This window comes from Leopardus geoffroyi, chromosome B3 (assembly GCF_018350155.1).
Source record: "Leopardus geoffroyi isolate Oge1 chromosome B3, O.geoffroyi_Oge1_pat1.0, whole genome shotgun sequence".
NCBI classification, from domain to species: Eukaryota; Metazoa; Chordata; class Mammalia; order Carnivora; family Felidae; genus Leopardus; species Leopardus geoffroyi.
Genome location: NC_059337.1, coordinates 21,459,885 through 21,487,090, shown reverse-complemented (window position 1 = coordinate 21,487,090; position 27,206 = coordinate 21,459,885). Strand labels below are relative to the sequence as shown.

Here is a 27,206-nt window from a genome sequence, read left to right as displayed (position 1 = left end):
CTGGAAGAGGAAAGGTTGGAGGGAGTGGTTTTGAGTGTGGTTTTGGACATCATGAGCTGTAAAAGCCTTTGAGATATCCAAATGGAGGTGCCAAGTTGGGAATAGGAACTCTAGGGAGAGACATGGACCGAAGCTAGAAACGACAAGTCAATTGCAAACACATGGGGACTGGCAGTATGGGCCTCAATACAGTTGCTGAAGGAGAGTAAAGAAGGAAGGAAGGGGCTGTGGATAGAGCCCCAAAGAGCCTCAACATTTATAGCCAGTGCTGAGAAGCAGTGGCCAGATAGGAAAACCAGATTGTACATTACCAGAGAAGCAGGAAGAGGCTTGAGGGGGAAGCAGGCAGCAGAGTCAGATGCGTTAAGAGCCCAGCATGAGAAGGACTGGGAAATGCCCATGAGGTGGTACCAGAACACTCAGCCCCTGCCACAGCCAGAACCATGGACAGATGGGAAGAAGCAGCATGGAATACATGGAGCAGGGCGCGGGAAGGGAGGGATGGACACTGTGCATGCAGACAGTTCACCAGAAGAGTTTGGCCAGAGGACAGGGCAAGTCCGGCAAGATAGGACTTGGCAAGATAGTAACTGAAGGGGTCAACTTTGTCTCAACGTTGGTATCACTGTGTCTGCACCAGGACCATATACCCCCAGGCCCTCCATGTGACTGGAAGACAGGCCCAGCAGCCAGGTCCCACTTCTGCACTGCCTCCTGTTCTCTGAGTGGAACGCATTCTTCCCTCAATACATTCAGTCTGTCACCCCATGGGTGCATCTCGGTAACACCCAGCAGGCCTTCTCAAGCCACCAATAAGCTCAGTCATGATTCTATCCAAACAGGCATCCTCAGGTTTACAGGGTGTACTTTGTCTCTGACCCCTTCACGATCATTTTCTCCTTTCTGCATTAGCAACTATCGGCACCTCCCCTTTGGTGCCTCTCAGCATCCCTTCCTTTGGGCAAAAACACATCAATCAAAATATCAGCCACTTTAAGCACACAAGTAGAAGTGGTTCGTAGCATCAGGGCCTCCTCCAATAGGCAGTAGGCCTGCAATGATTGTGTGAGCATGTGTGTGTATGTGTGTGCATGTTTGTGCGTGGGTGTGCTTACATGTGCATGTACACACACATGTGCACGCAGAGATGAGGGGGATCCGTGCACCTGTCTTGGGACAAGGGACAGCTTTAACACTGTTCCCCAACTCTGTTTGCTGTGGACTGCAGCCCCTGGGAAGCCTGGCGCCCCCCACCGATAACAAAGTGACGGAGAAGGAAAAGAAGCCACCTACAGCAACCACCAAGGGGGGAAGAGGGAAAGGAAAAGGCAAGAAGAAGGGGAAAGTGAAAGAGGAAGTGGAGGAAGAAACTGACCCCCGGAAGATCGAGCTGCTGAACTGGGTATGTCTTCACCCCTCTTTCCCAAGATCACGAGTCGGTCACCCTCTTTCTCCAGGGGAAGGGGCAGTTGTCTTTGCTTCAGCCCCACCTGGGCCCTGAGTCCCGGGAGGCAGTGGCAGAGCATCCACAGGATAGTGCCAATATTTCAAAAGGCAACAGCAGGCTTCACAAACACCAGACATTCCGGCTTTGTGGGAGAATGAAGCTACTCAGAGAGGTTGCCCAACAGTGGCTCTTTCTGCCTGATGCACACATAGATGCTTCATGCCTGAAAATATGGGAAACAAACCAATTATCATGAAATAAACACAGTTCAGGGAACAGAAGAAGGAGCCTGTGGTTGAGATGTGCAGGTAACAGCACTTGTCTGGGCTGGGAGTCTGAGCCACACGCCGCACAGTATTCCTGGCCTTGCTGCTCTGAGGACACAGGCAAGGAGGGCGCTGAGCCTCTGCAGCGACGTGTGACTGGCATTATCACAGCCACTAACCCTGGTGGCATGCTGTGAGTCCACAAGTTCCACCCAGCTACCACATGGTCATCCTCAGTCAAGAACACAAACTCTCCCCCACTGCTGTCTCCGGAAGTCTTCGCATTATACTGAGTGCTGAAGGACAGAGGAACAAACAATAGATAATACCATATAAAATATTACAACCGACCGCCTCAAAACATTGTTTACCAAGTCCGGAGCTTGGAGATTCAAGTACTGATTATAGTACTTATAAGAAAGAATGCTACAGCTTATGTGGTGTTTCTTTCCCATCTTTATATTAAAAGAAAAGAGAATAGGGGCACCTCGGTGGCTCAGTGATTTAAGTGGCGGACTTCAGCTCAGGTCATGATCTCACAGTTCATGAGTTCAAGCTCCATGTCAGGCTCTGTGCTGACAGCTCAGAGCCTGGTGCCTGCTTCAGATTCTGTGTCTCCCTCTCTCTGCCTCTCCCCCATTTGCACTCTGTCTCTCTCTCTTTCAAGAATAAATTTAAAAAAAAAAACATTTTTTTAAAGGAGAGAAGCATCTACTTTTCTCCTTTTATCAAGCTTTGATACATTGACAGGACAGGAAGGGGCCAAATTGAGAAAAACGATGGGAAGTGGGGTGTGTTTACTCAAGACAAAGAGCAAAGAGAACCAGGTTCAACTTGCTCGAGGGTCTGGGGGGTCAGAATGCACTTTCCCAGATGCTTCCCGTCTGCCTCTCACCTGGCACCCCTCTGAGAGGCCACTCACAGGGTCCCTGGTGTTGGTTTGCACAGGTGAATGCTCTGGAGCAAGCCATGCTGGACGCTTTAGTCTTAGATCGGGTCGACTTCGTGAAGCTCTTGATTGAAAACGGAGTGAACATGCAGCACTTTCTCACCATTCCGAGGCTGGAAGAGCTTTACAACACAGTAAGTGTTCTAGAAGGGGGGAGGGCAGAGAGGAGCTAGCTGTTTGAATAGGTTTATCACCGGTGCATATTTTGCATAAATGCTCTTAGATGAACACGGGATCACTGGAACACTGGTTTCAGCTGGGACATTAATTCTATGGAGTAGGGTAGGATTTAGCCCTGAGAGTTCAAGAGAAAAACGTACTTAATATGACTGAATGCTTCTCTTTTCAGAGGCTGGGTCCACCAAACACGCTTCATTTGCTGGTGAGGGATGTAAAAAAGGTCAGTCTGTCATTTTATAATTCTTACCTATTGGCATCTTTCCATAAGACATTTTATAAAGCAATTTTTTAAATTTCTAAAATGTGTTGTCATATTATTAGAGGCATAAGAAAGAATGAATTCCTTTCTCCATAAAAGAGTTTACTAGAGTGTATTATGGTAAGCGAAATAAATCAGAGAAAGACAAATATCATATGATTTCATGCATATGTGGAATTTAAGAAACACAACAGATGAACACAGGGGGAGGGAAGGAAAAATAAGATAAAAACTGAGAGGGAGGCAAACCATGAGACACTCTTAAATACAGAGAACAAACTGAGGGCCGCTGGAGGGGAGGTGGGGGGATGGGCATTAAGGAGGGTACTTGTTGGGAAGAGCACCAGGTGTTGTATGGAAGTGATGAATAACTGGGCTCTGCTCCTGAAACAGATACTACACTGTATGCCAACTAACTTGAATTTAAATAAATAAAATTTTTAAAAAAGAGTTAAAACTAAAAAAAAAAAATTATCATTTTCACATTCATCCCTACACATGCCAGGCTCATGTTGAATGACTGATTATGGCACCCTGGCACCATTACCAAGGCCCTGGCCAACAGCCAGGGAGGTGCCATCTTACCACTGGCCTGAGCCTCCATCTTCCAGTGGAACTCCATGTTCTGTATCTACTTTTAAGATCTGGGGCTCACTCCTTCACTGAGCCAGTCTCCAGAAGGAACATGCCTCATGTCATTGTATGTGTTCCGTGGACTATTCCCTCATTAGTGAGTGATAGATGTTTTCACCCCTTTCCACTGCTGCTGACTACTTACAGTCTGTGTTCTTGTAGGAGCTCGTTCGTTCATTGTTGTGCCATGTCGCCACAGGCTAGAGGATTAGATTGGGTTAATGTGTGAGTGATTCATTTTGCTAGGATGCAGTCCCTGGCTTGCCAAGTGTGGAACATGTATTCATACTCTGAGCAAGAAAAAATAACTCAAATGAGAGAATAGAGTTTTCAGTCAGAGTCCCAGATAGTCTGGCCATCCTTTGCACAAATGTCTCCTAATAATATAGTAATTCAGCTTCTATAGACACTCATTGGATCAGCACAGGATCAATGTATCCAGGAACCAAGAGGGACCAGCGCCCTTACTTAGCCCATAAGGAATCTGATTTCCTGGAATTCTTAGATTAGGATATAAACATTCAAAAGCCACAGCTACCCAAGTTCGGACCCAACCATTTCTCACCTAAATGGCTTCAATAGTCCTCTTCCCACCTCTAGCCCCACGCCCCCTGATCATCCCAGTCACAGGACTCCCCAACTTAAAATCCTCCAAAGTCTCATGAAGTTTAAGGTCCTTCTAAGAAACTTATACTCCACTGGGCCTAGTTCCATCAACATCCCCTACTCTCTCCCCTCACATCCCCACCACAGGGTACACATGCCAGGCTCTCTTGCTCATGTGTATTGTGCCCTTCCTCTTGTCCCCCAAAGTTTCTTCTCCACCTGCTCCTAGCTACCTGGGGTGTGCCTTCTGCAGGAAGACATTGCCTACCCTCTCACCCTCCCATCCAGGCAGAGTTCAAGAGTTCAGGGCCAAACTCACTGTCTGTACCTTTGCCACCTCCTCCAAAACATCGAACTCCCCAAGGGCAGGGCTATATCTCTTTATCTCTGCATATGGAGTCCTGAATGAGGTGAAGGATCAGGATAGGGGCTGAACAAACTCATTAATGCCCGAGTGAAGTATTTGGTAAGTGTGGCTAGTTCTAATGTAAAGTGAGGACATTTGGGGGGCACTTGGGTGGCTCAGTCGGTTAAGCATCCAACTCTTGATTTCGGCTCAGGTCAGGATCTCACAGTTCATGTGATTGAGCCCCACATCAGTCTCCTCACTGGACATGGAGACTGCTTGGGATTATCTCTCTCCCTCTCTTTCTGCCCCTCCTCCACTCACTCTCTGTCTCCAAATAAGTAAATAAATAAATAAATATATTTTTTTTAAATAAATAAAGGGAGGACATTTGGGATGTGTAATTTCCATGCAATGAACCCAGGTTCCCACCATAACTTCAGTCATGTGAAATTAAACAAGCAGCATATGGTACATAGCAAAAAAAAAAAAAAAAAAAAAAAAAGTCCTTATAATTGACTGGTCATCTCTGCCTCCTAGATGAGTCAGCTGTCCAAGGATATGAATGACTGGCCAAGCTGGTCTCAACATACCCCGTTGTATTTTGTTGCAACAGTCTGCCCCTTCCCCGACTCCCACACACACCAGATGCTTTTGTAGTGCTTATGTTCTTTTTTTTTAAGTTTATTTATTTATTTTGAGAGAGAAAGGGAGTGAGCAGAAGAGGGGCAGAAAGAGAAGGAGAAAGAGTATCCCAAACAGGTTCCTCACTGTCAGCACAGAGCCCCAAGTGGGGCTTGAAGTCCCGGAACCGTGAGATCATGACCTGATCCAAAATCAAGAGTTGGACATTTAACTAAGAGAGCCATCCAAGCCCCAATGGGGCATGTGTTCTTACCGAAATGTGAGGAGTCCCCCAGAAAGTCACAAGGCACTGTGTGGAGCTTTCTCCAAGAAGTTTCCAGCCCCAGGGATACTCTGTCTTTCTGCTGCCTCCCCACGAGGCCTCCTTCGGGTCATGTGGGCCACTTCCTCCTTCACCATGAAATCTGGATTCCAGGCCCCTGAAGCCAGCTGCTCCCCTGCAAGCAGCTAGCAAAGCTCTTCAACACAGTTCATCTGCTCTCACAAAGGAGGTCCCACACCAGCTGCACCGTATCTCCCCTATGTCTGCACGTGCGCACTGCAGGCCATTTTGAACCAGCCCATGGACAAGCCTAGGGCTCTACCCTGCAGCCTCATGGCTTTCTAATTCTTCTCACTGGGAAAGCTTTATCCTTTTTCTCCCTCAGTCATATGGTAATAGACTGAATATTGTTTAATGCCCCATTCCTCACATCAACACCCAAGTTTGGGCCAGAGAAGGCCACTTAAGCCACGGGTATGTGATGCAGACCACACATGGAGTGCATCCTTGCAGGGCCTGACACACAGCTTCTTTTCTTCCAGGGCAACCTGCCACCAGATTACCACATCAGCCTCATTGACATAGGTCTTGTGCTGGAGTACCTCATGGGCGGGGCTTACCGCTGCAACTACACTCGGAAGAGCTTTCGGACCCTTTACAACAACTTATTTGGACCTAAGAGGGTAGAACTAAGTGAACGTGTGGTGTTCTGTGGTTCCTAGAGTCACATGTGGTCCCTTGCTGTCCTTTGCAATAGAACAGCCTGTTCAAAGACAAGTTCATTACCTCATCCCCAAGCACACCTGCCCCTCTTCCTTTAGCAATTCAGGTGGGTGTATGCACAGTCCCTAGAGATGCCCCAGTTTCACCTGGAGCCTTTTTACCCCCTTAGCAAGGCAGGCCCTCGGCCCATCAATTACGTCTGCCCTCTGTCCTTTATCTACAATAGCCTTCTTCCCGGGACCCCTTGTCTCTGCCCTCTCCAATCCATCCTACCCCTATAGCAACCTTCATCTTCCAAAGCAAGGGGCATGGCCGTGCACTCCCTGCTCAAATATTTCCAGTGTTCCCCACCACCTGAGAAATCACCACCAAGCTCATTATCATAGCATCCAAGGCTCTCTGACCGTCTGAGAGCTGTCCCACGCTGTCATGGGGGTTGGCGGGGGTCCACAAACCTCCACCAAAATCAAATTGTACTACTGTACTGGCCATGTCTTTCCTCTAATCAAAATTCCACACATTCACAAGCCCAACTCAAATGTCAGATCTTCCATGAAGCCCTCCCCTCGCCTCACCCTGCCGCCCCCCATGTAGAGCTTTTAAGCTCTATGTCTGCATTTCTATTAGTGAAATTCTCTGGTTCTACCTGGAATAAGGGTCATGTATTGTCTGCACATCTTTCTCCTTAACTGACTTTGGCTGTCAGAAGCAGTTTCCATACTAAAGGGTTTCTTTTCCTTGAGTATTATTCTTAATTGTTAATGATACAAAGTACTTTTTAACCTAGGATTATGTCCCCTTCTAACCACACTGCTAACGTACTACTAATGTTACTGCTACTAATATTAGTTATCTGATTAAATTTTCCTCTTCTATTATGCAGCCTAAAGCTCTTAAACTTCTAGGAATGGAAGTAAGTAAGATTTGTTTTCATCGATTTTATATCTTTCTCAAATATATATAGGCTTCTTTGTGTTGCATTTGTTTAAAATAAAATTGAGGTTTTTTTTCAATGGATCAGTCTACCACCCTACACACCAACATTTATTTAGATGGTGTAGTCAAATCATAAAATAGGATAATAGACATTCCCCCCAAAAAGGTTAAAAACTACTTAATTCATTTTATAGAGTTAATGAAACCATAATTTCAAAAGGAAACAGAGAGTAAACAAACAAAAGAGCCCCACACAATCATAAATAATAGCTCAAGAAATTCAGTGGCATATTTTAAAAATTCTAAACAAGTCATTAAAATCTTCTAAGAATGCAAGTATAATTTAATGTTAGTGAATTTTTTAGTATATTACATCACATCAAGAAGTCAAAGAAGGAAAACAGTATAATAGCATTTTTATTTTTTTAATTTTTTTATTATTTTTTATTTTTAAAAAACTTTGTGTTTTATTATTTATATTTGAGAGACAGACAGACAGAGTGTGAGCACAGATGGGGCAGAGAAATGGAGACAGAATCTGAAACAGGCTCCAGGCTCCTAGCTGTCAGTACAGAGCCCAACATGGGGCTTGAACTCACGTGCAGTGAGATCATGACCTAAGCTGAAGTCGGATGCCTAACTGACTAAGCCACACAGGAACCCCTGATTTTTTTTTTTATTTATATCTTCTTTCTTTTTTTCTTAACCAAACTGACCTACATATTTGATCTTTCTGCTTTATCAAGCAACTTTCTTTTTTCTGCTTTTGTTCTTATTAATATCTGCTTCATTTTTATTCATTCCCTCCATATACTTTCTATAGAGTACTGTTTTGTTCTATTAACTCCATTTGAAAGTGAAGTTCACTCATTTTCAATCTTCCCTTTATTCTAAAAAATGCATGAAAGGTATAAATTTTTCTCTGCACATTGTTTGCATGGTATCTCAAGGTTTGAGTAAATAGAAACTTGATTACCATTTATTTCTAATCATTTATAATTTCCTCTTTAATCCAACAGCATTTAAAATCCATAAGTATATTTAAATTTTTACAGATGCAGTCTTTGTTGTTGTTATCCTACTGTTGTTTATTTCTAGTTTTATTCCTTGATATGTAGACTACATGATTTCTGATACCTGAAATCTGTTGAAATAGAAAATCTCAAAGGAATTGGGGAATAATGTCTAGTGGAGTTTTGTTAATGATCTATGAGTGCTGAAATAAACGTGTATTCTCAGTTTATTGGAAACAGTTCTTAACATTTAGCTGTCAGATCAAACTTGACAATTAGGTAATTTAATTTTAATTTTTAATTTAATTAATTTTCATTTAAAATTTTTTTTAATGTTTATTTATTTATTTTAAGAGAGAGAGATCTAGGGAGGGGCAGAGAGAGAGAGGGAGAGAGAGAATCCCAAGCAGGCTTCTTGCTGTCAGCACAGAGCCTGATGTGGGCCTCGAACCCATGAACTGTGAGATCATGACCTGAGCTGAAATCAAGAGTCAGATGCTTAACTAACTAAGCCACCCTGGCACCACTGCACATCTTTTCAGAAGAATTAATATACTGAGTGAGAACCACAGATGTACTTATGAAATCTCTTTATTACCACAGACAAAGGGGTTTTCCTTTTTCCAGTAATCTTGAAATCCATTGTTGCACACTTAAGGCAGAACCAGGAAAAATGTGCTTGTCTCCCCTCAGGATGATGAGCCTCCAGCCAAAGGGAAGAAAAAGAAAAAGAAGAAGAAGGAGGAAGAGATCGACATTGATGTGGATGACCCTGCTGTGAGTCGGTTCCAGTACCCCTTCCACGAGCTGATGGTGTGGGCCGTGCTGATGAAACGCCAGAAAATGGCGGTCTTCCTCTGGCAGCGAGGCGAGGAGAGCATGGCCAAGGCCCTGGTAGCCTGTAAGCTCTACAAGTCCATGGCCCACGAGTCCTCTGAGAGCGAGCTGGTAGATGACATCTCCCAGGATTTGGACAACAATTCAAAGTTAGTGTCTGAAGGGAGTTTAAGAACCAGGAAAAACTATTGTCCTGAGTACTTGTCCCTTTGGGGGAGGGTTGGCAAATGTATTTTTCACTTGGGTACAATTATCTTTTTTTTTTTTTTTTTCATTTTCTTTAATGTTTATTTTTGAGAGAGAGAGATAGAGCGCAAGTGGGGGAGGGACAAAGAGAGGGAGAGACACAGAATCCGAAGCAGTCTCCAGGCTCTGAGCTGCCAGCCAGAGCCTGATAAGGGGCTCAAACCCATGAACCACAAGATCATGACCTGAGCTGACGTCAGACGCTTAACCAACTGAGCCACCCAGGCACCCCAAGTACAATTATCCTTAAAGCTTGTTCATAAATCATTTTGTCTATCATTTCATATTTTTTCTTCTCTCTGTGGTATTTCTAGACTGTCATTGTTTTTTTATTTATACTTTCCAAGTGCTTCTCAGTTTTTCTCCAACTTAGATGGGACAGGACAGCCTGAGGGGCCTGCAGTTGGGCACCTCCCTTCCCACAGGCCATTAGGCTCTAATAATACCCCAATAGGGTAGGCTCTGGCTAACTCGTTTCTCCTTCAGGCAGGCCTAGTTAAGGAGACCAGAGTACGCCAACATATTTCAGAATGGTTCCTTTTCCCCTCCCTGTGCTGGCAGCATGAGGGGATTTCTCTCTCATCTCTGTGAGAACTTGGTGGAGCTCTTGGAGGTAAAACTCACAAAAATGGGGGCACCTGGGTGGCTCAGTCAGTCGGGCGTCCGACTTTGGCTCAGGTCACGATCTCACAGTCCATGAGTTCGAGCCCAGCATCCGGCTCTGTGCTGACTGCTCAGAGCCTGGAGCCTGTTTCAGATTCTGTGTCTTCCTCTCTCTCTGACCCTCCCCCATTCATGCTCTGTCTCTCTCTGTCTCAAAAATAAATAAACGTTAAAAAAAAATTAAAAAAAAAAAACTCACAAAAATGTGAGCACACTTCCCTAAGACTGGGCCCCTCCCCTGGAGTTATTAAGTCTCAGACTTGTCCTCACAGAGCCTCCAACAATTTATCAGTTACAGTTTTAGTTTTCCTGCCCCAGCTCTGGTTCCAGAGGTTTCTGCTCTGGTATGTCATGAGTCTCTATATCTGCTGGTCTATCTCTACAGTTATGGGAGCAGCAGTTTGCCCTGTGACCTCAATTCTCTGATGAATTTAGAAGAGTTGTTGATTTTCAGTTTGTCTAACTTTGTGCTTAATGTTAGCACAGAATGGTGACTTCCAAGCCCCTACCATGCAGAACTAAAAAACCAGAAGTCCCAGCACAACTTTATAGACTCATGAGCTTGGGGCGTAACCAAGCAATTCTGCCAACATCCAGCATCTTTGTTTTCTGAAGCACACTGCTTTTATTTTGGACTCAATGATTTCTAAAGTCACTAGTTGACTTCTAAACATTGGGAATTCAAGCCTATCTAAAAAATGGGAGATGTTCCCATCTCAGTGGGTTGGTAAATACCATCCCTCTGCTTCTTGGAGGATTGTCATGGTAATGTGTCACCTCACAGCCTGTGGGACCTGAGGCCAGAGAGCATTCCTCTTCAGGTAACATACAAGGCCATTCCTCCACACAGAATTCCTCCTTTCTACATCCCTCAGCTCATAGCTGGAATAAAATATTACAGAAAATGGAGAAACAAAAACAGAGAGGGGCAATCACTCTGGGACTTCATCTTAACCACATTCCATGAAAAATGTTGAAGGTACAGGGAATGTTTACAACAGTCATTGAATGTTTGAATGAGGGCCATGTAGAAAATGGAATAAAGTTTATGTTTATAATTCAACTTGCCATCCTCTCCTCCTCTCCCCCAACTTGGCTCCCATTACTTCCCCTTCCTCCACCTCCAACCACTAGGCCCTCACTGCTCTAGGCCCCCATGACAACTAGAACTTGTCTCTATCATAGCCCTAGGAACGTTGAATTTTCTTGTGACCATTGTGTTATTGAAGTATTGCACACAGGCAGGGAAAGGCACACGTACAAATATATGGCTTGATGACCGTTCACAAACAGAACACACCAGGATGACCAGAACCTAGATGAAGAAACAGGACCTTACCCAGACCTGCCAGTATTCCTGGTGTGCCTTTCCTGTACCCTCCACAAAGGGTAGTCCTTATTCTGACCTCTATTGCCATAGAGCTTTGCTGTCCTTTCTGTCTGCATCCCTGTTCTGTGAAGACTTGAGGGAAGAGAACTTTGTCTTCTCATCTCTGAGTGCCTGAGGCCTGAGAGGCAGATTTGGGGTCAATCTAAACTCCATTTGCAGCAAGAGCAGTCAGCCCCCCAACACAACTGAGCACAGAGCCCCGGCCCCAGCCATTCCCACCTGGCAACATACCCTGGGAGCTTCTGGGGTATGCAGAGGATTGGAAATCAAGGATTCTGTGTCCCGGGCTCCATGATGTGTCTGTGGATATGTCTCTCTCACAGTGTGTGTAGCCACTGCAGCGTCAGCTCTGACTGTGCTCCCTTCCCTTCAGAGACTTCGGCCAGCTTGCCGTGGAGTTGTTAGACCAGTCCTATAAGCACGATGAGCAGATCGCCATGAAACTGCTGACCTATGAGCTGAAGAACTGGAGCAACTCCACCTGCCTCAAGCTGGCAGTGGCGGCCAAACACCGGGACTTCATCGCTCACACCTGCAGCCAGATGCTGCTGACAGACATGTGGATGGGAAGGCTGCGAATGAGGAAAAACCCCGGCCTAAAAGTACGTATGGCTTATTGTCATAATGGTAACAAGTGACACCTGTGTGAGCTCTTACTCTGCGCCTTGCAGAGCCAGGCATTCCTGTGGATTATTTCATTTATTCCTCTGAACAGCCCCATGAGGGAGATGCTTGCCTTACAGATGAAAAACCTGAAGCTTCAAGGTTGACTTGCCTAGGATCTGAACTGGTAAGGTGTGGGTCCAGGCCCTGAACCCAGGTGGCCTAATGCCAGACCTAACTGGTGTGCCTGGCTCACAGAGATTGGAGTTCACCCTAACTAACCACATCCCAGGACAGGCCATCTTCCTGCCATTAAATCAGGCACCTGAACTCTGTTTCTATAGATCCTGTTACAACTCTGAAACTGTGTGATTATATATATATTTTAATGTTTATTTTTATTTTTGAGAGAGACAGAACATTAGAAGGGGAGGGGCAGAGAGAGAGGGAGACACAGAATCTTAAGCAGGCTCCAGACTCTGAGCTATCAGCACAGAGCCCGATGTGGGGCTCAAACTCACGAACCGTGAGATCATGACCTGAGCCAAAATCGGACACTTAACTAACTAAGCCACCCAGGCGCCCCTGAAATTATGTGATATTATTTTAATTGGCAACATTTCATTATATGGGGTTTATAAGAGAATATGAAGTTATAGTAGGGTTTGAAAGGCTGTAGTCAGTACAAATTGTATTGTGATCAAATCTTAGCTCTGCTGTTTAGTACTGTTAACTAGTAGGTAAGAAAAGATTCTAATCTTCAAATAATCCAGCTCCCTCACGGCAATATTATGCCAATCTCATGGGATTGCCATGAGAGTAAAGAAAAGACATCTTATGTTATATTGTGTAGTGTGGTTCTGGCAAATAGAAGGCATTTCATTTCTTAATAATATGAATGTTATGCCTTGCCCTCATATGAAAACTGAGCAGTGGGATTAAAAGTCTGTCAGATTAAATGAGTATAAGGAGACAGTGAGATCCAAGAAGGAAGGAATCAAGAAGAACAGAAATGAGTCCAATAAATAGATGGAATGACCAAGAGGCTACAAGTGTCAGGGATAAAGGTCAAGGAAACAAGAACAGTTTCTTAACAAGAAAATCTTTAACGAGAACATAGAAGGGGGATCAGATTTCAAGTAAAACAAAAATGCACACAAAAGTTAAGGCTCAGTTACGATTCAAATTAAAACTCAGAATGATTTTGAGCAACTGGTAGTGTGTAAAAAAAGACCATTTGACCTCTGATATCAAGAGCATGATCCTTTAGTGGTACCAGAATTCTGCATTAAAATTGCCATATGGCCACACAATAAACAATATTTATATAGTAATAAAAATGGAAATGCTTTTTATTGGTTTTTCAGTTTTTGGAATAGTCCCATAGACAAAGCACTGAAGACTCGAATATGATTCCTTAAATAGAATACAAATGCCACCAAGTATAAAATACAAAAAGCAGACACCTACCTAGGTGGCTCAGTCAGTTGAGCGTCTAACTCTTGGTTTCAGTTCAGGTCATGATCTCGTGGTTTGTGGGATCAAGCCCAGCATCAGGCTCTGGGCTGACAGTGCAGAGCCTGCTGGGGATTCTCTCTCTCCCCCTCTCTTTGCCCCTTCCCCACTCGCTCTCTCTCAGAATAAATAAACATTTTTTAAAAAAGAAAATACAGGGGCACCTGGGTGGTTCGGTCAGTTAGGCATCTGACTTCGGTTCAGGTCATGATCTCGCAGTCTATGACCCCACATGGGGCTCTGTGCTGACAGCTTGGAGCCTGGAGCCTGCTTCAGATTCTGTGTCTCCCCTCTCTCTCTGCCCCTCCCCCACTTGTGCTGTGTCTCGCTCTCTCAAAAATAAATGTTAAAAAATTTTTTTAAAAAAGAAAATACAAGAATCAAAGGCACAGCTGGGAAAAACTGGGTGGTAGAAGGAGGAAGGGAGGGTGGTGAGAAGGATAATATCCCATATTATAATGTGGGGAATCGAGACTATCAAAAGTTGTTGAAACAAGAGAAAAAGATTTCAGTTCATGATATAAAGTTACAAAGGTAACCTTGTAGGAACTGAAAACATTCATGTGGCTATTAAAAATGGGAGCAGAGGAATAGATGAAACAAGATCAAGTCTTGTCTAAAATAATAGGATGTCAGGGCACCTAAGTGGCTCAGTTAGTTAAGCATCCAACTTGGGCTCAAGTTACGATCTTGCAGTTCCCAAGTTCAAGCCCCGCATTGGGATTTCTGCTGTCAGTGCGGAACCCACTTCAGATCTTCTGTCCCCCTCTCTTTCTGCCCCTCCCCTGCTTGTGCACTCTCTCTCTCTCTCTCAGAAATAAATAAACATTAAAAAAAACAGGATGTTAATAGGTAGTACTTAAACTACCAAAGAAATAGCAATATAAAACGTCACTCATGTTGTTAAAAATATGAAGTTATTAAAAAAACTAAAATCACAAATAGTTAAAAGTGATTATCTCAAAATATGATTCAAAAATACTTCTTGAAGACAAATGATATGAAATTACATATTGAAAAAAAACACTTTCTAGACACATATATCAACCCAGAACAACCAACATCAACACACATTTTTAAATTATTGGATCTTAATGAAAAAGAAAAAACTCCTTGGGCATCCAGGCAAACACAACAATAACCAAAGTGAAAGTTACTTATAAGGGAAAGAAAATTAGATTATAATCAGACTTCCAGCAGCAACCACTTGTGTTAGAGAAAAAATTGGAGTGTGTCATATAAAGATACTCCCAGAAGGAAAATGACAGACCAGGATTTTATATCCAACAAAAGTGACTGTTAAATATATAAGGTATACACAAACCATTACCAACAGGCAAGGACCCCAGGAAATATTGTTCTCATGAGCCCTTTCTAAAGACTCTATTAGGTAATGAGCTTCCAAGAACCACAGTAACCAAAGAGGCATCAGTATAAGGACTAATGGTAAGCCTCAGATATATATTTACATATAGTGCTGAGACTAGGGGAGGGTTAAGAGGGAAAGAGTATAGTATGCAATGGCTATGTGTTCTGATAATATAGATATAATACAACCTTTTTAAAAAAGAGGAGAGAATTGAAACACCTATGCAAAAAAAAAAAGTAACTCTTCAGTAATCATAATCAATAGCAGTAGTATTAACATTGTTATTCTGAAACTATAAAGCAACTGAATAACGAGGGGTATTTTAATTCTATCATGTCTGTCCTTTAAAACTAGGATTCAGTGTGTAGCAAAAGGAAACACAGCTATGGTCTAGAAAGGGGTAAATGAAAAGCCTATAGTGTTTAAATGGAAGCATCAGTACAAACTCATTCCATCTCTGAACAATGAAAAGCCTGGACACAATGACCTACTGAAAAGCAATGAACATCTCCAATGCCCAGATTGTGGTCTTGCAATACCATTTCCCACTAACTGGGGCCAGAACTTCTTGGAGAAATGATTCGTTCCAGATCTGGAGCAAGAAAATTCCAAGATAAGCCTAGAACATCTTGACATACCAGATGGCAAAGAAGCTATCAAAAATCAGTAGGGTAAGAACGGGGGACAGAGGAGCCCACTCGAAGAGGCTTCCACTGGCCAAAAGATGCATTCTATTCTATTTCTTTGTTTGGTCTATTCATGCACCTACACCCTACTATCTTAATTACTGATTTTTTATAATATAACTTTTAATGTACGGTAGACGTAGCCCTTTTGTGGTATCCTTAACAATGTATCACTGAGGGGGCACCTGGGTGGCTCAGTTGGTTAAGTATTCGACTTCAGCTGAGGTCATGATCTCGCGGTTAATGAGTTTGAGACCCACATTGGGCTCTGTGCTGACAGGCTCAGAGCCTGGAGCCTGCTTCAGATTCTGTGTCTCCCTCTCTCTCTCACTCTCTGTCTCTCTCTCTCTCTAAAATAAACATTTTTTAAAATTAAAAAATGTATTATTTAATATAACATTAATTTTCATATATAAATATATATTTAATAAATATATAATATATAAATATAAATAATAGTTATTGTTTAATATTACAATATTATAATAGTTAATTGTTTAATGATATACTATAATATTTTATTATTTAATCATATAATAGTTTATTTAATAATATAATGATAATATACTATTATAATAATTTTTATTATTTAAAAATAATATTGGAGATACACATCATTTATTTCTACATAAAATATTTTTTATCTACTTCACTATCAGTATTACTATATTTTGTTTATTTGTTCTCATTTATTATATTTTAATTTAAAGATTTACCCGCTTTGAAACTCAATATAAGCTCTTTGCTTTTAAGACACAATTCCAGGGGCGCCTGGGTGACGCAGTCGGTTAAGTGTCCGACTTCAGCCAGGTCACGATCTCTCGGTCCGTGAGTTGGAGCCCCGCGTCAGGCTCTGGGCTGATGGCTCAGAGCCTGGAGCCTGTTTCCGGTTCTGGTCTCCCTCCCTCTCTGCCCCTCCCCCGTTCATGCTCTGTCTCTCTCTGTCCCAAAAATAAATAAACGTTGAAAAAAAAAAAAAGTTTTTAAGACACAATTCCACACAATACTGCTTGCTGTCTATCTAAAATAATGTGATGAAAGTACTTACAGTTTTCAGTTGCAACTCTACCAACTCTTATTCAGTGTATCAAACAGAATAAGCCACAGAACATCAGAGCAGAGATAAACCTGTTTTAGGACAAATCAATTTGTTGCGTGGTGCTGAAGGTCATAATTTAAAATTTTTATGTATACTAGGAAAATGTTCTAGAATTGCCATAGCTTAGAAATCTAAAAATTAAAAAAAAATCTTTTTTATCATCCTATATAGGTTATAATGGGGATTCTTCTTCCCCCTACCATCTTGTTTTTGGAATTTCGCACATATGATGACTTCTCATATCAGACATCCAAGGAAAATGAAGATGGCAAAGAAAAAGAAGAGGAAAATGTGGTCAGTGATACCCTTGACCATAACAGTATCAATAGACTTTCATTCTCAAAATTGTTGAGATTTCTCTTACCATGAATTTAGAAACCATAGTAATTGGGGAAATTTGTATACTTCTTTATTTTTTTAAAAAATATCTGTTAAATACTGTGCATTTCCCATTTAGCAACCTGCTTGCTGTGTGCTGTTCTCTGTTTTCCAGGATGCCAATGCAGACGCTGGTTCAAGAAAGGGCGATGAGGAGAATGAGCACAAAAAGCAAAGAAGCATTCCCATTGGAACAAAAATCTGTGAATTCTATAACGCTCCCATTGTCAAGTTCTGGTTTTACACAGTAAGGCTTCCTCTTTCGCATTGGCCATCTAACATGTTTTGAATATGCAGGATTGTTAGAATCAAGAAACACGTCAAAGGCTTTTAAAAATGTTTTAAAATTCACCAAATTAAAATGAATTATGAAAACAAAACTGGGACTAATTCAGATCTTCATCTAAAATTGTATCTGGATATCTTGTTCTATATTTTACATGCATGTAGGAATGTGGCCATTGTAGCCCCAAATACACCATTTCATAAAGCAAAATAGTCTTATTTGCTTAAGATGAAGGATTTTTTTTAATGCTCTCAGTAATACAAACTTAGGGAACTATAGCTTTATTTTTAAACGGACACAGATGACTGGTGATTTAAAGAGCAAACTCACAGTTAACCATTTTTTTTCATAAAACTAGAGGGGCCACTAAAGGAATGTTGTTGAACCCAGGTCATAAACTCCTAGACCAGGGGAACAAATCAAGGCCTCTACACTCTGAAATGCACACCAAATTGACCAGTCTGGCTTCACACTCTCCTCCAGCTGCCTTTGGTGGCCACTGTCTTGGCATCTCCAATAGTGTGGCCATCTATAACCAGAGAAGACTCAGTCTTACACATTCATGCTGGGACATCCGCAGATGGGCAGATGGGAAGGCTCTGGGGGAATCTGCCCCAGCTGCGGGAGGTCCCAGGAGGCACACAAAGGCTTCCACAACCTTGCAGTCTGGGGAGGTTGGGACAAGACTACTCATGAAACCCTAAGCACCAAGCTTCAGCCTCTGCCAGGCAGGCCCTGGCACTGTGGCTCCATTTGAGACTAGGCAGGGACAGGCGATGGGAGGTGAGGAGCTGGGTCCAAAGCTATGAATGAGGCAATCGGCAGGGGGGTAAGCAGTGGGCAAGAGGAAGGCTGCATGTGGATCCAGATCAACTATGCACCTGGACACCCAACCTTTTGGTAGCCACACCTGGTGTGGTGGCAGAGCCACTGCTGCCCATCTGCTCTGGTAAGAACCAGCTGAGCACTGGCCTGGACTTCAGGGGAGCTCAGCATAGAGTGGGGCCACACCCTATGTAGAAGACCCCCAGTGTCACCCTGCCCCTCGGACTGCTAGCTCTGGCCCGGTGGGAGGGTGTGACATGTTTTATAGCTTCCCAGGGGATTCCGACATGGCCCAATTTGGAGAATTCTGATTCCTCTGCAAGGAATAAATCATGAATTCGAGGGATTTTACTGTATTACTGGTAAAGCTTATGCAATTGGGAGGGGTGGGGGGTGAATCTTAAAAAATAAAAACTGCTGGGGCGCCTGGGTGGCGCAGTCGGTTAAGCGTCCGACTTCAGCCAGGTCACGATCTCGCGGTCCGTGAGTTCGAGCCCCGCTTCGGGCTCTGGGCTGATGGCTCAGAGCCTGGAGCCTGCTTCCGATTCTGTGTCTCCCTCTCTCTCTGACCCTCCCCCGTTCATGCTCTGTCTCTCTCTGTCCCAAAAATAAATAAACATTGAAAAAAAAATTAAAAAAAAAATAAAAATAAAAATAAAAAAAAATAAAAAATAAAAACTGCCGAATCACAGATACACAATTGCTAGAACACTCCCCCCTTACCCCCATAACTCCTGAAGAGGCCTGTGCCAATGAGGCTCCAGAGGTGAAGATTCATCAGCTCCACAGTGAATCAACCTCAGACCACCTCCTTCCCACCTGATACCTCACTCTCATATACCTCCAAACTCGGCATCTTTTCTTGCCACAAAGATAGGAAGCTTGCCGTGGCCACAGCAAACCACAGATATGTGAGTCCTAATTGTGGGGACTCGAGGCAGCTCTGTGCATCAGGGCAGACAGCTCTCACCCCCTCCCTTCTAACCTCCCACATCCACTAACAGTGAAAAGATTCAAGAGGGAAATTTGCAAGGCAGGGAGAGAAAGTAACATTTTCCAATTTCCAGGAATGTAGAAGTCACATGAGTGAAATATTAAAATTTTCCTGTTTCTCATAATTTTGAGCACCTCCGGAATTCTCCCATGAGGGTGATAGTAGCCACAAATACATCTTCATTTAGAAGATGAAATGCCAGTGCCCATACGATCCTAAAGTATAAAATGCCTCCCGACCTGCCTCAAAGTTTATCTGCACTGGTGATGTGAACAGAAAGTTCCTCTAGGTGAGTCAGTCCAGCTGGAAACGAAAATTTGTTCTTGAAGACCTGTCAACCTGAAAACAGGATTTCAAAGTGTGTTTCCAGCATGTATTATCTCCCCAAACACAGCTAACTGTTGTTCTGCCCTTCAGATATCGTACTTGGGTTACCTCCTGCTATTCAACTATGTCATCCTGGTGCGGATGGACCGCTGGCCTTGTCTCCAGGAGTGGATTGTCATCTCCTACATCGTGAGCCTGGCATTAGAGAAAATACGAGAGGTGATTACTCCAAAGGCCCGTCCCAGCCCCACTAACCACTGACTTTAATTCCGATATAGCTTCTTATTGCAAAAGCACTTCATGAAAATCACAAGTGCCATGGGACCTTTTTCCTCTCTTGAGGTATCACAATCCCAAATGTATTCTATTCTTTTGCTTAAGATTTTTATGTCTTCTGCTTCCAACTGAATCTGAATTTGCAAATCAAAACACAAGGCAAAATAAATGTTTAGTAGCAAAAAACATAGTCTCAGTGCCTATAAAAGCAACAGTAAATGCTGCCAGATACCTGAGATAAACCAATTTCCATAACTGATGTTTTCTGGGAACTGAACCTAGAAACAGAGAGAGACACAAGATGACATTTTTCCTACAATTTAGGACTCAGAATCATGCCCGGGCTCCCTCTACCACCTCCAATGGGAATTCTTCCTTCTTATTAAGGAAGGGGTCTCAGGAGGGGAAATAGGGCCAGGTAATTTTCTAACATCATCCACAAGTTTTAACTCACTACATTAGCTTGTAAAGGGAAAGCTAATATCCAAGAAAATATGAATTTGAACTGAAAAAGCACAAAGAAGGATTCACATTCTTTTTCCACCTGATGTAAAACCAGTACTATTGTTTTGCAATTATTACTAACCCTTTCTCACTGAAAACAATATTACTGGCAACTTCACCCCAACAGAGAGAGTTTGATGCTATCAGTCTAACAAGAGCCTGAGAAAGAAAAAAGTGCCAAATCCAACATTTTACAGCCCATCTCCTTTGCTACTGCGCTTTCTTTTCTAGCTGGGCTTCATCAAACTCTGAAGATGTTACAAGTGGGATTTCCCAAGTGGCCTGCGATACCATCCCTAGTGCCACCATGATCTTGCTGAGTATCAGCCATGTGCTAAGATTTCCTCCAGTTACAGAAAGAGGGTAGCCCTCAGCCAGTATGGATGAGCTGTTAAATTAGTGAATCCCTTCTGTGTTGGCCAAAAAATAGCCACCACCCCATCCCACTCATGGGGTCCCCAGGACCTACCCAGTCTCCATAACTAAAGGGGTACCACATGGCACAGCACCCCACCTCCCACTGCAGGGTCCATGGGGCTCACTGTGTGTGCACCTGTGCATACTGGTTTTTCAATATTTTCAGTTTTACTCTGAGGAAATAGTGATTTTTTAATCAGTGGTGATTTTTAAAGGGTAATATCTGAAGCAGGAAAATCATTTAATTTCCTCCCGACTTCTCTTATCTACATTGCAAAGGAATTGTGGCAAACATCTCCTAGCCCGATTCTGCCATCTCCACCAGGTGGATTACCCTTTTGTGAGCCCACACGGGTGTGTCTCCCCTCTAGACTTTTCCTCCTGGACTAACTCAGGAACGTGGGCTGATGGGCACATATCCAGGGTATTAAAAAAAATCAAGAGGCAGCTGTTTTAATTACAGCCAGAAGAACATAATTTAGAAGGCATTTCCTGAGAGTTTGTGAAACACTGCATCTAGGAATATAGAGGATTCCATGGAATTTCCCTTTCGAGATATCTTTCAATGCCTGAGAAGATTAGTGTGTAGAGGTCTTCACCAGGAAATGGGACCAGATGCCCTGGAATGTTCCACCAGTCCTATCTTTCCAAGATTCTGAGATGTGGCTTCCAACACAGCATTCCTTGTTCATTGTTCTTTGTTTTCAGATCCTCATGTCAGAACCAGGAAAACTCAGCCAGAAAATAAAAGTTTGGCTTCAAGAGTACTGGAACATCACGGATCTTGTGGCCATTTCCATGTTCATGATTGGAGCAATCCTTCGCCTACAAAAGCAGCCATACATGGGCTATGGTCGAGTGATCTACTGTGTGGATATCATCTTCTGGTACATCCGTGTCCTGGACATCTTTGGTGTCAACAAGTATCTGGGGCCTTATGTGATGATGATTGGAAAGATGGTTAGTACTGACATCCCGTTAGTAACTAGAGATGCTGTGGTTGTGGTTAGAACCTGAGACCAAGCCTTGGGTGTGGCTTTGTCAGATTTCATTTGGTCTTTCCTTTGCAATTAGTTTCTTACAGGAAATGTTTTTTGCTTTAAGATACATAGTTTTCCTACACATTAATATGGTATATACATACAGTACATACTGCTTTATACAGAGGTATATATATATATATATATATATATATATATATACTGTATCTATGTACATACTAATACTGCATGTGTGTGTGTATATATATATATATATATATATGTTTATATATATAGCAATAATCCAGTTGATAACATGTGGTAAAAGCCAGAGACAAATAGGGCCCAGGGTCACTCCACAACCTGTATTCCAATCTTCAGCCCATGTACTCTGGCCTGAGGTAATTCATGTGATTAGGCCAAGTCCATGGCAACATTTCTTCCAGAATAGGCCATACTATATGGAAAAAAAATGAGTCAGCATATCATCCTTACATCACCTAAAACAGCTTCAGTGTTAGGACCGGACCCAGAAGAAAGGAAGTATCTTAAATTTACAAATAACACTTTATAGCGCACGTGGCTTTGAGTAAAAGGATATATGATTTAGCTTATCCTGGCAAGGGCCCTCATCTTCAGAGATGTCCAAAATTAGGAATTATACCAGTTCAGTATCCACAGTAAACAGAGCACTGCTCACTGTAACCACTCAGCATTTGTGTAATGAATGAATAAATATCATTCTGTATTCTCAATTCATTATCTTGTTTTCTTAGATATCTTCTCCTCTGACTCCTTAGTTTCCCTTACAAATTCCCATGTTTCCCCCATAATTCTTCCCTTTCTTCTTTTGCACTCGTAGTTATGAGAGGACTATTTGTTTATGGGCAACAGTAGAGGAGAAGAAAGAGAACAAATGAGGGAGTCAATGTTCTAGAATAAGATGTATGTATTGCATGGTGTATAAAAACTAGGAGCCCATGGCTCAGATGGAGAGAAGAGAAAGAGACTCTCTTCTTCCTAATTAAGCACTCATGAAGTCTTTGGGGAGAGCATTACAATGAACCAGGTGAACCCGGCCCATGAGTCAAGACACATGTTTTCTCTACTCAGATGATTGACATGCTGTATTTTGTGGTCATCATGCTGGTTGTGCTGATGAGTTTTGGAGTAGCCCGTCAAGCCATTTTGCACCCAGATGAGGAGCCTTCTTGGAGACTGGCCCGAAACATCTTCTACATGCCCTACTGGATGATCTATGGAGAGGTGTTTGCAGACCAGATAGACCGTAAGAATAGAATTCATAGTAAGATTCTCTTCCCTGCTTCTGAGGCAGATGATCAGTTCCAAATTAATGGAAGAGCATGTGTTAATTTGGAAATAAATTACTTTTTATTCTGCCATGAGCATCAAATCATTTTATGAAGGAGTAAGTGCAGAATATGAAATGTAGATTTTTGAGACATTAGTCATTTCTTCTCTTCTAAAAACCGTTAACCAGAATTTTGAGTCCGATCACTTTAGCTGGACCTGGTGAATATCTTATCACATGAATGCAGCACCAGTGCCAATATCCTAATATTTCTTCAACGTAAATTTTTTTCTACTCCAAGGCAGAGCTAGTAGTGTTGTTCCAAGAGAATGAGATAGCGAGCATGACAAGGTGACTGGTGTCTTGGGTCATCCTCTTCTTCAAGCCTCTTCTCCAAAGGCCATTTTCCATGTGGCTATCAATTTCCTCTTCACTTATGCAGTTCAAATTTTGTTGTTAATTGTTATTGTTATTATTATGATTAAAAATAATCAGGATGTTAGCAGAGGAAATAAGCCATAATCCTGTATGGATTTCTGGTGGTGCAGGCCCCAGCCCCTCCCCAGGCTGAGTTGATAGGTCATGGTGTCTCTTGTGTGGTAGGTTCTTCAGATCTGTTCTTGTGTTTGCCCCCATATTTTCATTTGCATGTTGTACTCTGTCACAAAGCATCAGACTGCTATTTCCAGTGTTTTGCTTCTTGGGGATAGGTTTTGAATATCCTCCACTTGTATGAAACACACAGTTGTCAAAGCATTGTCTGCCACTGGGTTAGACTGATAACTAGTTCATACAATGCCTTCTACCTAGCTTTCAGAACATAACTCCAAACACATTATCATGACAAGTATCTCAAAGTGAATGCGAGATATTGAATGTGTCTGTACCTTGGTAAACCAGAATGTAAAAATCTAATTTGGTTTCCAAAGAATATTTACTTAGGTAAACATATGATCCAGACATAAATTGTAATATTTTTAATTTTTTATTATTAAATTTGCTAATGAGAAGATAAAGAGGCAAATGAGTATATTTTCATTAAATGTAGGTTTTTGACTCTTGATCTGATTATTGCATAATAATTTTGCATTTCTTTGTGCTTATGAGGTATGTGAATTGGGATATAGAGAACGCCTGATTGGTTAACCAGTTGATTAAAATGATCATCTGCCAGTAGCCTCATATCTTTTTCACAGTATTTTTTAACTAGTGAGCTTCTTATCGCTTTATAGCATATGGTAAAATCAATGTTCATGAAATATATATATATATATTTCCTAGTATTAATAATGTGTATAATTTCCTCTAAATAGACCACTGTTTCCAAGCATGAATCTATAATTCCCAAGCTTGAATACTTTGCATTTGTTGACACCAAAACCATTCTTAAGTTGCTAATCATGTGTTTTACTTTTCTCTCAATTGCCGTCTCATTTTCTTTCCTCCCTTCCTGTCACAACTAAAAAATAAATAAAATCCTGCTTCCAATCGCTATATAGTCTACGCCATGGAAATTAATCGTAAGTTTACACAGAATTGATGACTCTAGTTCATGAAATGTGTGTATTCATCAGTCTCTTCCTAAGCTAATTACTGATAGCCTTACGCTGGTCTTAAATATTCCTCTTGTTTTCTGATGTTAATACTCTTTTAAACTGTAAGTAAGTAAAAAGTAGGTAGATGATATATTTATGGCAATTACTTCACTGATCACTTTTGCAATCATTCTATTTTTTAGTTCAGGACATAGGTCCCATAGGATCAAAGTGGCATTTTGAATGAGCAGAGAAAGGATGATTTTCCAAAATGATACCAGAACTGTTGATTAACAAATTTGAGGGTAGAGGGCATCATACCTCCTTCCTCATAACAAAATTATTTCCAAAGTTCATGTACAAGTGAAATTAAGGAGACAACATAAGCTGATCTTAAGTAATCAGAAGACACAATAACTTTCTAATGGATAACAGTACAGAAAAAAAGATCTATCTGCTTAGAAATTAAGAACTTCTGTATATGAAAAACACAAAGAAAGAAATGGGAAAACGTTTACAAATATAAGTCAAGAATGACTATCTCTGAGTGCAGAAATGAGTTTCTTATTTTCTTTGTAGGAGATATTTTCACATGAAAAATTATTGCTTATGAAATCAGGGGAAAATCGTGTTAAAAAAGAAATAGGTCATTTAACGGCATAAGTAAGTTATTTATTCCATTCATTCTATGTAAAAAGCAAGTACAACAAGACAAATTTTGTTGCAGCTCCTTGTGGTGACAACCAGTATGATGAGGAAGGCAAGCGGCTCCCTCCCTGTATCCCAGGCGCCTGGCTCACACCGGCCATCATGGCGTGCTACCTACTGGTAGCCAACATCCTGCTGGTGAACTTGCTCATTGCAGTTTTCAAGTATGTGTCATGGCTGGGTGCCTATTAGTAATTACAGTACAAATTTCCAATCTGGGGCCACGGATTTACACAGAATTTCAGGAGGGCTTTTAAAGGTGTAAAATCTTTACAACCTCTTTTGTTCAAATTTAAGCAGCCTTAGTGTATTCATGAGTCAAAAGTTGACACTTAAACACACTAAATTTTTCTCAATGGTTCAATATTTTTTGTTGTTGAAATATAATTAATATACAGTGTTGTATCAGTTTCAGGTGTACAATATAATGATTCAACAATTCTAAACATTACTTAGTGCTCATCATGATAAGTGTACTCTTAATCCCCTTCACCAATTTCACCCATCCCCCCCCCCCCACCTCCACTCTGGCAACCACTAGTTCTTTGCATTTAATAGTCTGTTTCTTGTTTTGTCTCATTTTTCTTCACTTGTTTTGTTTCTTAAATTCCACAAATGAATGAAATCATATGGTATTTGTCTTTCTCTTAAATACATTTTAATTTTAATTTTGTTTAGTATTTTAACACTTTGATGTGTATTTTAATCTAATGAAATATTTCCTTAGATAAAAGTCTCCGGAGGTAGGGAAGATCTGAGCATTATCAGAGGCTCAGAAAGCAATGTCGATTTCATAAGCTATGACAATTACTGCAATATTATATAAAATACTTTCCTTATCATTTACAGAATAGAAGACAAAATGGCCTAGGAAAGAAATGGCTTACAGTATCAAGTTTCTTATAAAACTTACCCATTTTGGCAAATGGGCAAATGTGTTGTGTGTGTGACCATACTTAACACATGTTGAAAAAAATATTTTCTAGCTTCTAAGATGAAAAATATGAGGGAAAAAAATCCTTCACAGAAATATAGAATCTTAGAACTGACCAAGGCTTTGGAAAGAATCTGGTTCAAACTCTTTTTCAACTGTATTAAAGGTTTAAATACTTCAAAATTCTTAGTTGAATAGCTCCTACCTTTAAAAATATGAAATAAAAATTTCCTGAGTGTATGAGTCAATAGACTGCAGTGTGATGTTTTAAGAGGGCAGTAGGTGGCAGTTACAATACACTTGATTCTTAATTATTTATATGAGAAAAATGTCCTTGAGTGTAGATAATCCACATTGATAGTTAAACCAAAAAACAGGGTAGTCTAGGAGTCAGTACTAGCAGGCATTAAACGGTCATTTCAATGTTTATTTTCATTTCAATGTGAGCAACTGATTGCCCTGGGAAATCAAAATGAAAAGGAAAATACTAATTAAACATTTACTCTTTTTAAAGCAATACCTTCTTTGAGGTAAAGTCAATATCCAACCAGGTGTGGAAATTCCAACGATATCAGCTGATAATGACATTTCATGACCGACCAGTCCTACCTCCACCAATGATCATTTTAAGCCACATCTATATAATCATTATGCGTCTTAGCGGTCGCTGTAGGAAGAAAAGAGAAGGGGACCAAGATGAACAGGATCGTGGATTGAGTATGTACAGGACTCTCTCATTTCTATCTTGGGCTAATTCAAGGGTGTTCCAACTGGACACTACATACTACTTTAAATTGTGTGAAAACAGAACACCCTAGTCCAACTGTTGTTCTTTGTAGAATGCTTCCCATTTTATGTTGGTTTTATTCCAGTTCTGTTAGTTTATGAGTAATTAGTGTTACCAAAAGCCTGCTCGTGAAAGAAATCAGAAATTGACAGAGTTCTTGAAAATGACTCTTCTATGTGGATTCAGAGTTCCTTTCAGAATGTTGTAATTTGTGGCATCTAAAGAGGATGGGAAAATTATGCTGTCCACCTGACTCTATCCATAAAACAC

The 27,206-nt window shown here is 41.6% G+C and overlaps 1 protein-coding gene across 10 annotated transcripts in view; it reads left to right on the top strand.

Annotated features, from left to right (window-relative positions):
• TRPM1 (transient receptor potential cation channel subfamily M member 1) overlaps positions 1–27,206 on the top strand; it is a 137,940-nt gene that overhangs the window by 87,497 nt on the left and 23,237 nt on the right. For 3 of the 10 annotated variants that reach the window (XM_045448882.1, XM_045448877.1, XM_045448885.1), the window contains 15 exons: positions 1,229–1,402; positions 2,662–2,796; positions 3,012–3,062; positions 6,136–6,276; positions 7,200–7,229; positions 8,959–9,251; positions 11,775–12,003; positions 16,845–16,967; positions 17,167–17,298; positions 19,574–19,702; positions 21,389–21,640; positions 22,774–22,966; positions 24,472–24,492; positions 25,235–25,379; positions 26,664–26,866. In XM_045448882.1, coding sequence (XP_045304838.1) covers positions 1,229–1,402; positions 2,662–2,796; positions 3,012–3,062; positions 6,136–6,276; positions 7,200–7,229; positions 8,959–9,251; positions 11,775–12,003; positions 16,845–16,967; positions 17,167–17,298; positions 19,574–19,702; positions 21,389–21,640; positions 22,774–22,966; positions 24,472–24,492; positions 25,235–25,379; positions 26,664–26,866 — 2,251 coding nt within the window. The remainder of the gene's footprint in view (positions 1–1,228; positions 1,403–2,661; positions 2,797–3,011; positions 3,063–6,135; positions 6,277–7,199; positions 7,230–8,958; positions 9,252–11,774; positions 12,004–16,844; positions 16,968–17,166; positions 17,299–19,573; positions 19,703–21,388; positions 21,641–22,773; positions 22,967–24,471; positions 24,493–25,234; positions 25,380–26,663; positions 26,867–27,206) is intronic. The other 7 variants (XM_045448883.1, XM_045448878.1, XM_045448880.1 and 4 more) reach the window with 6 other exon arrangements.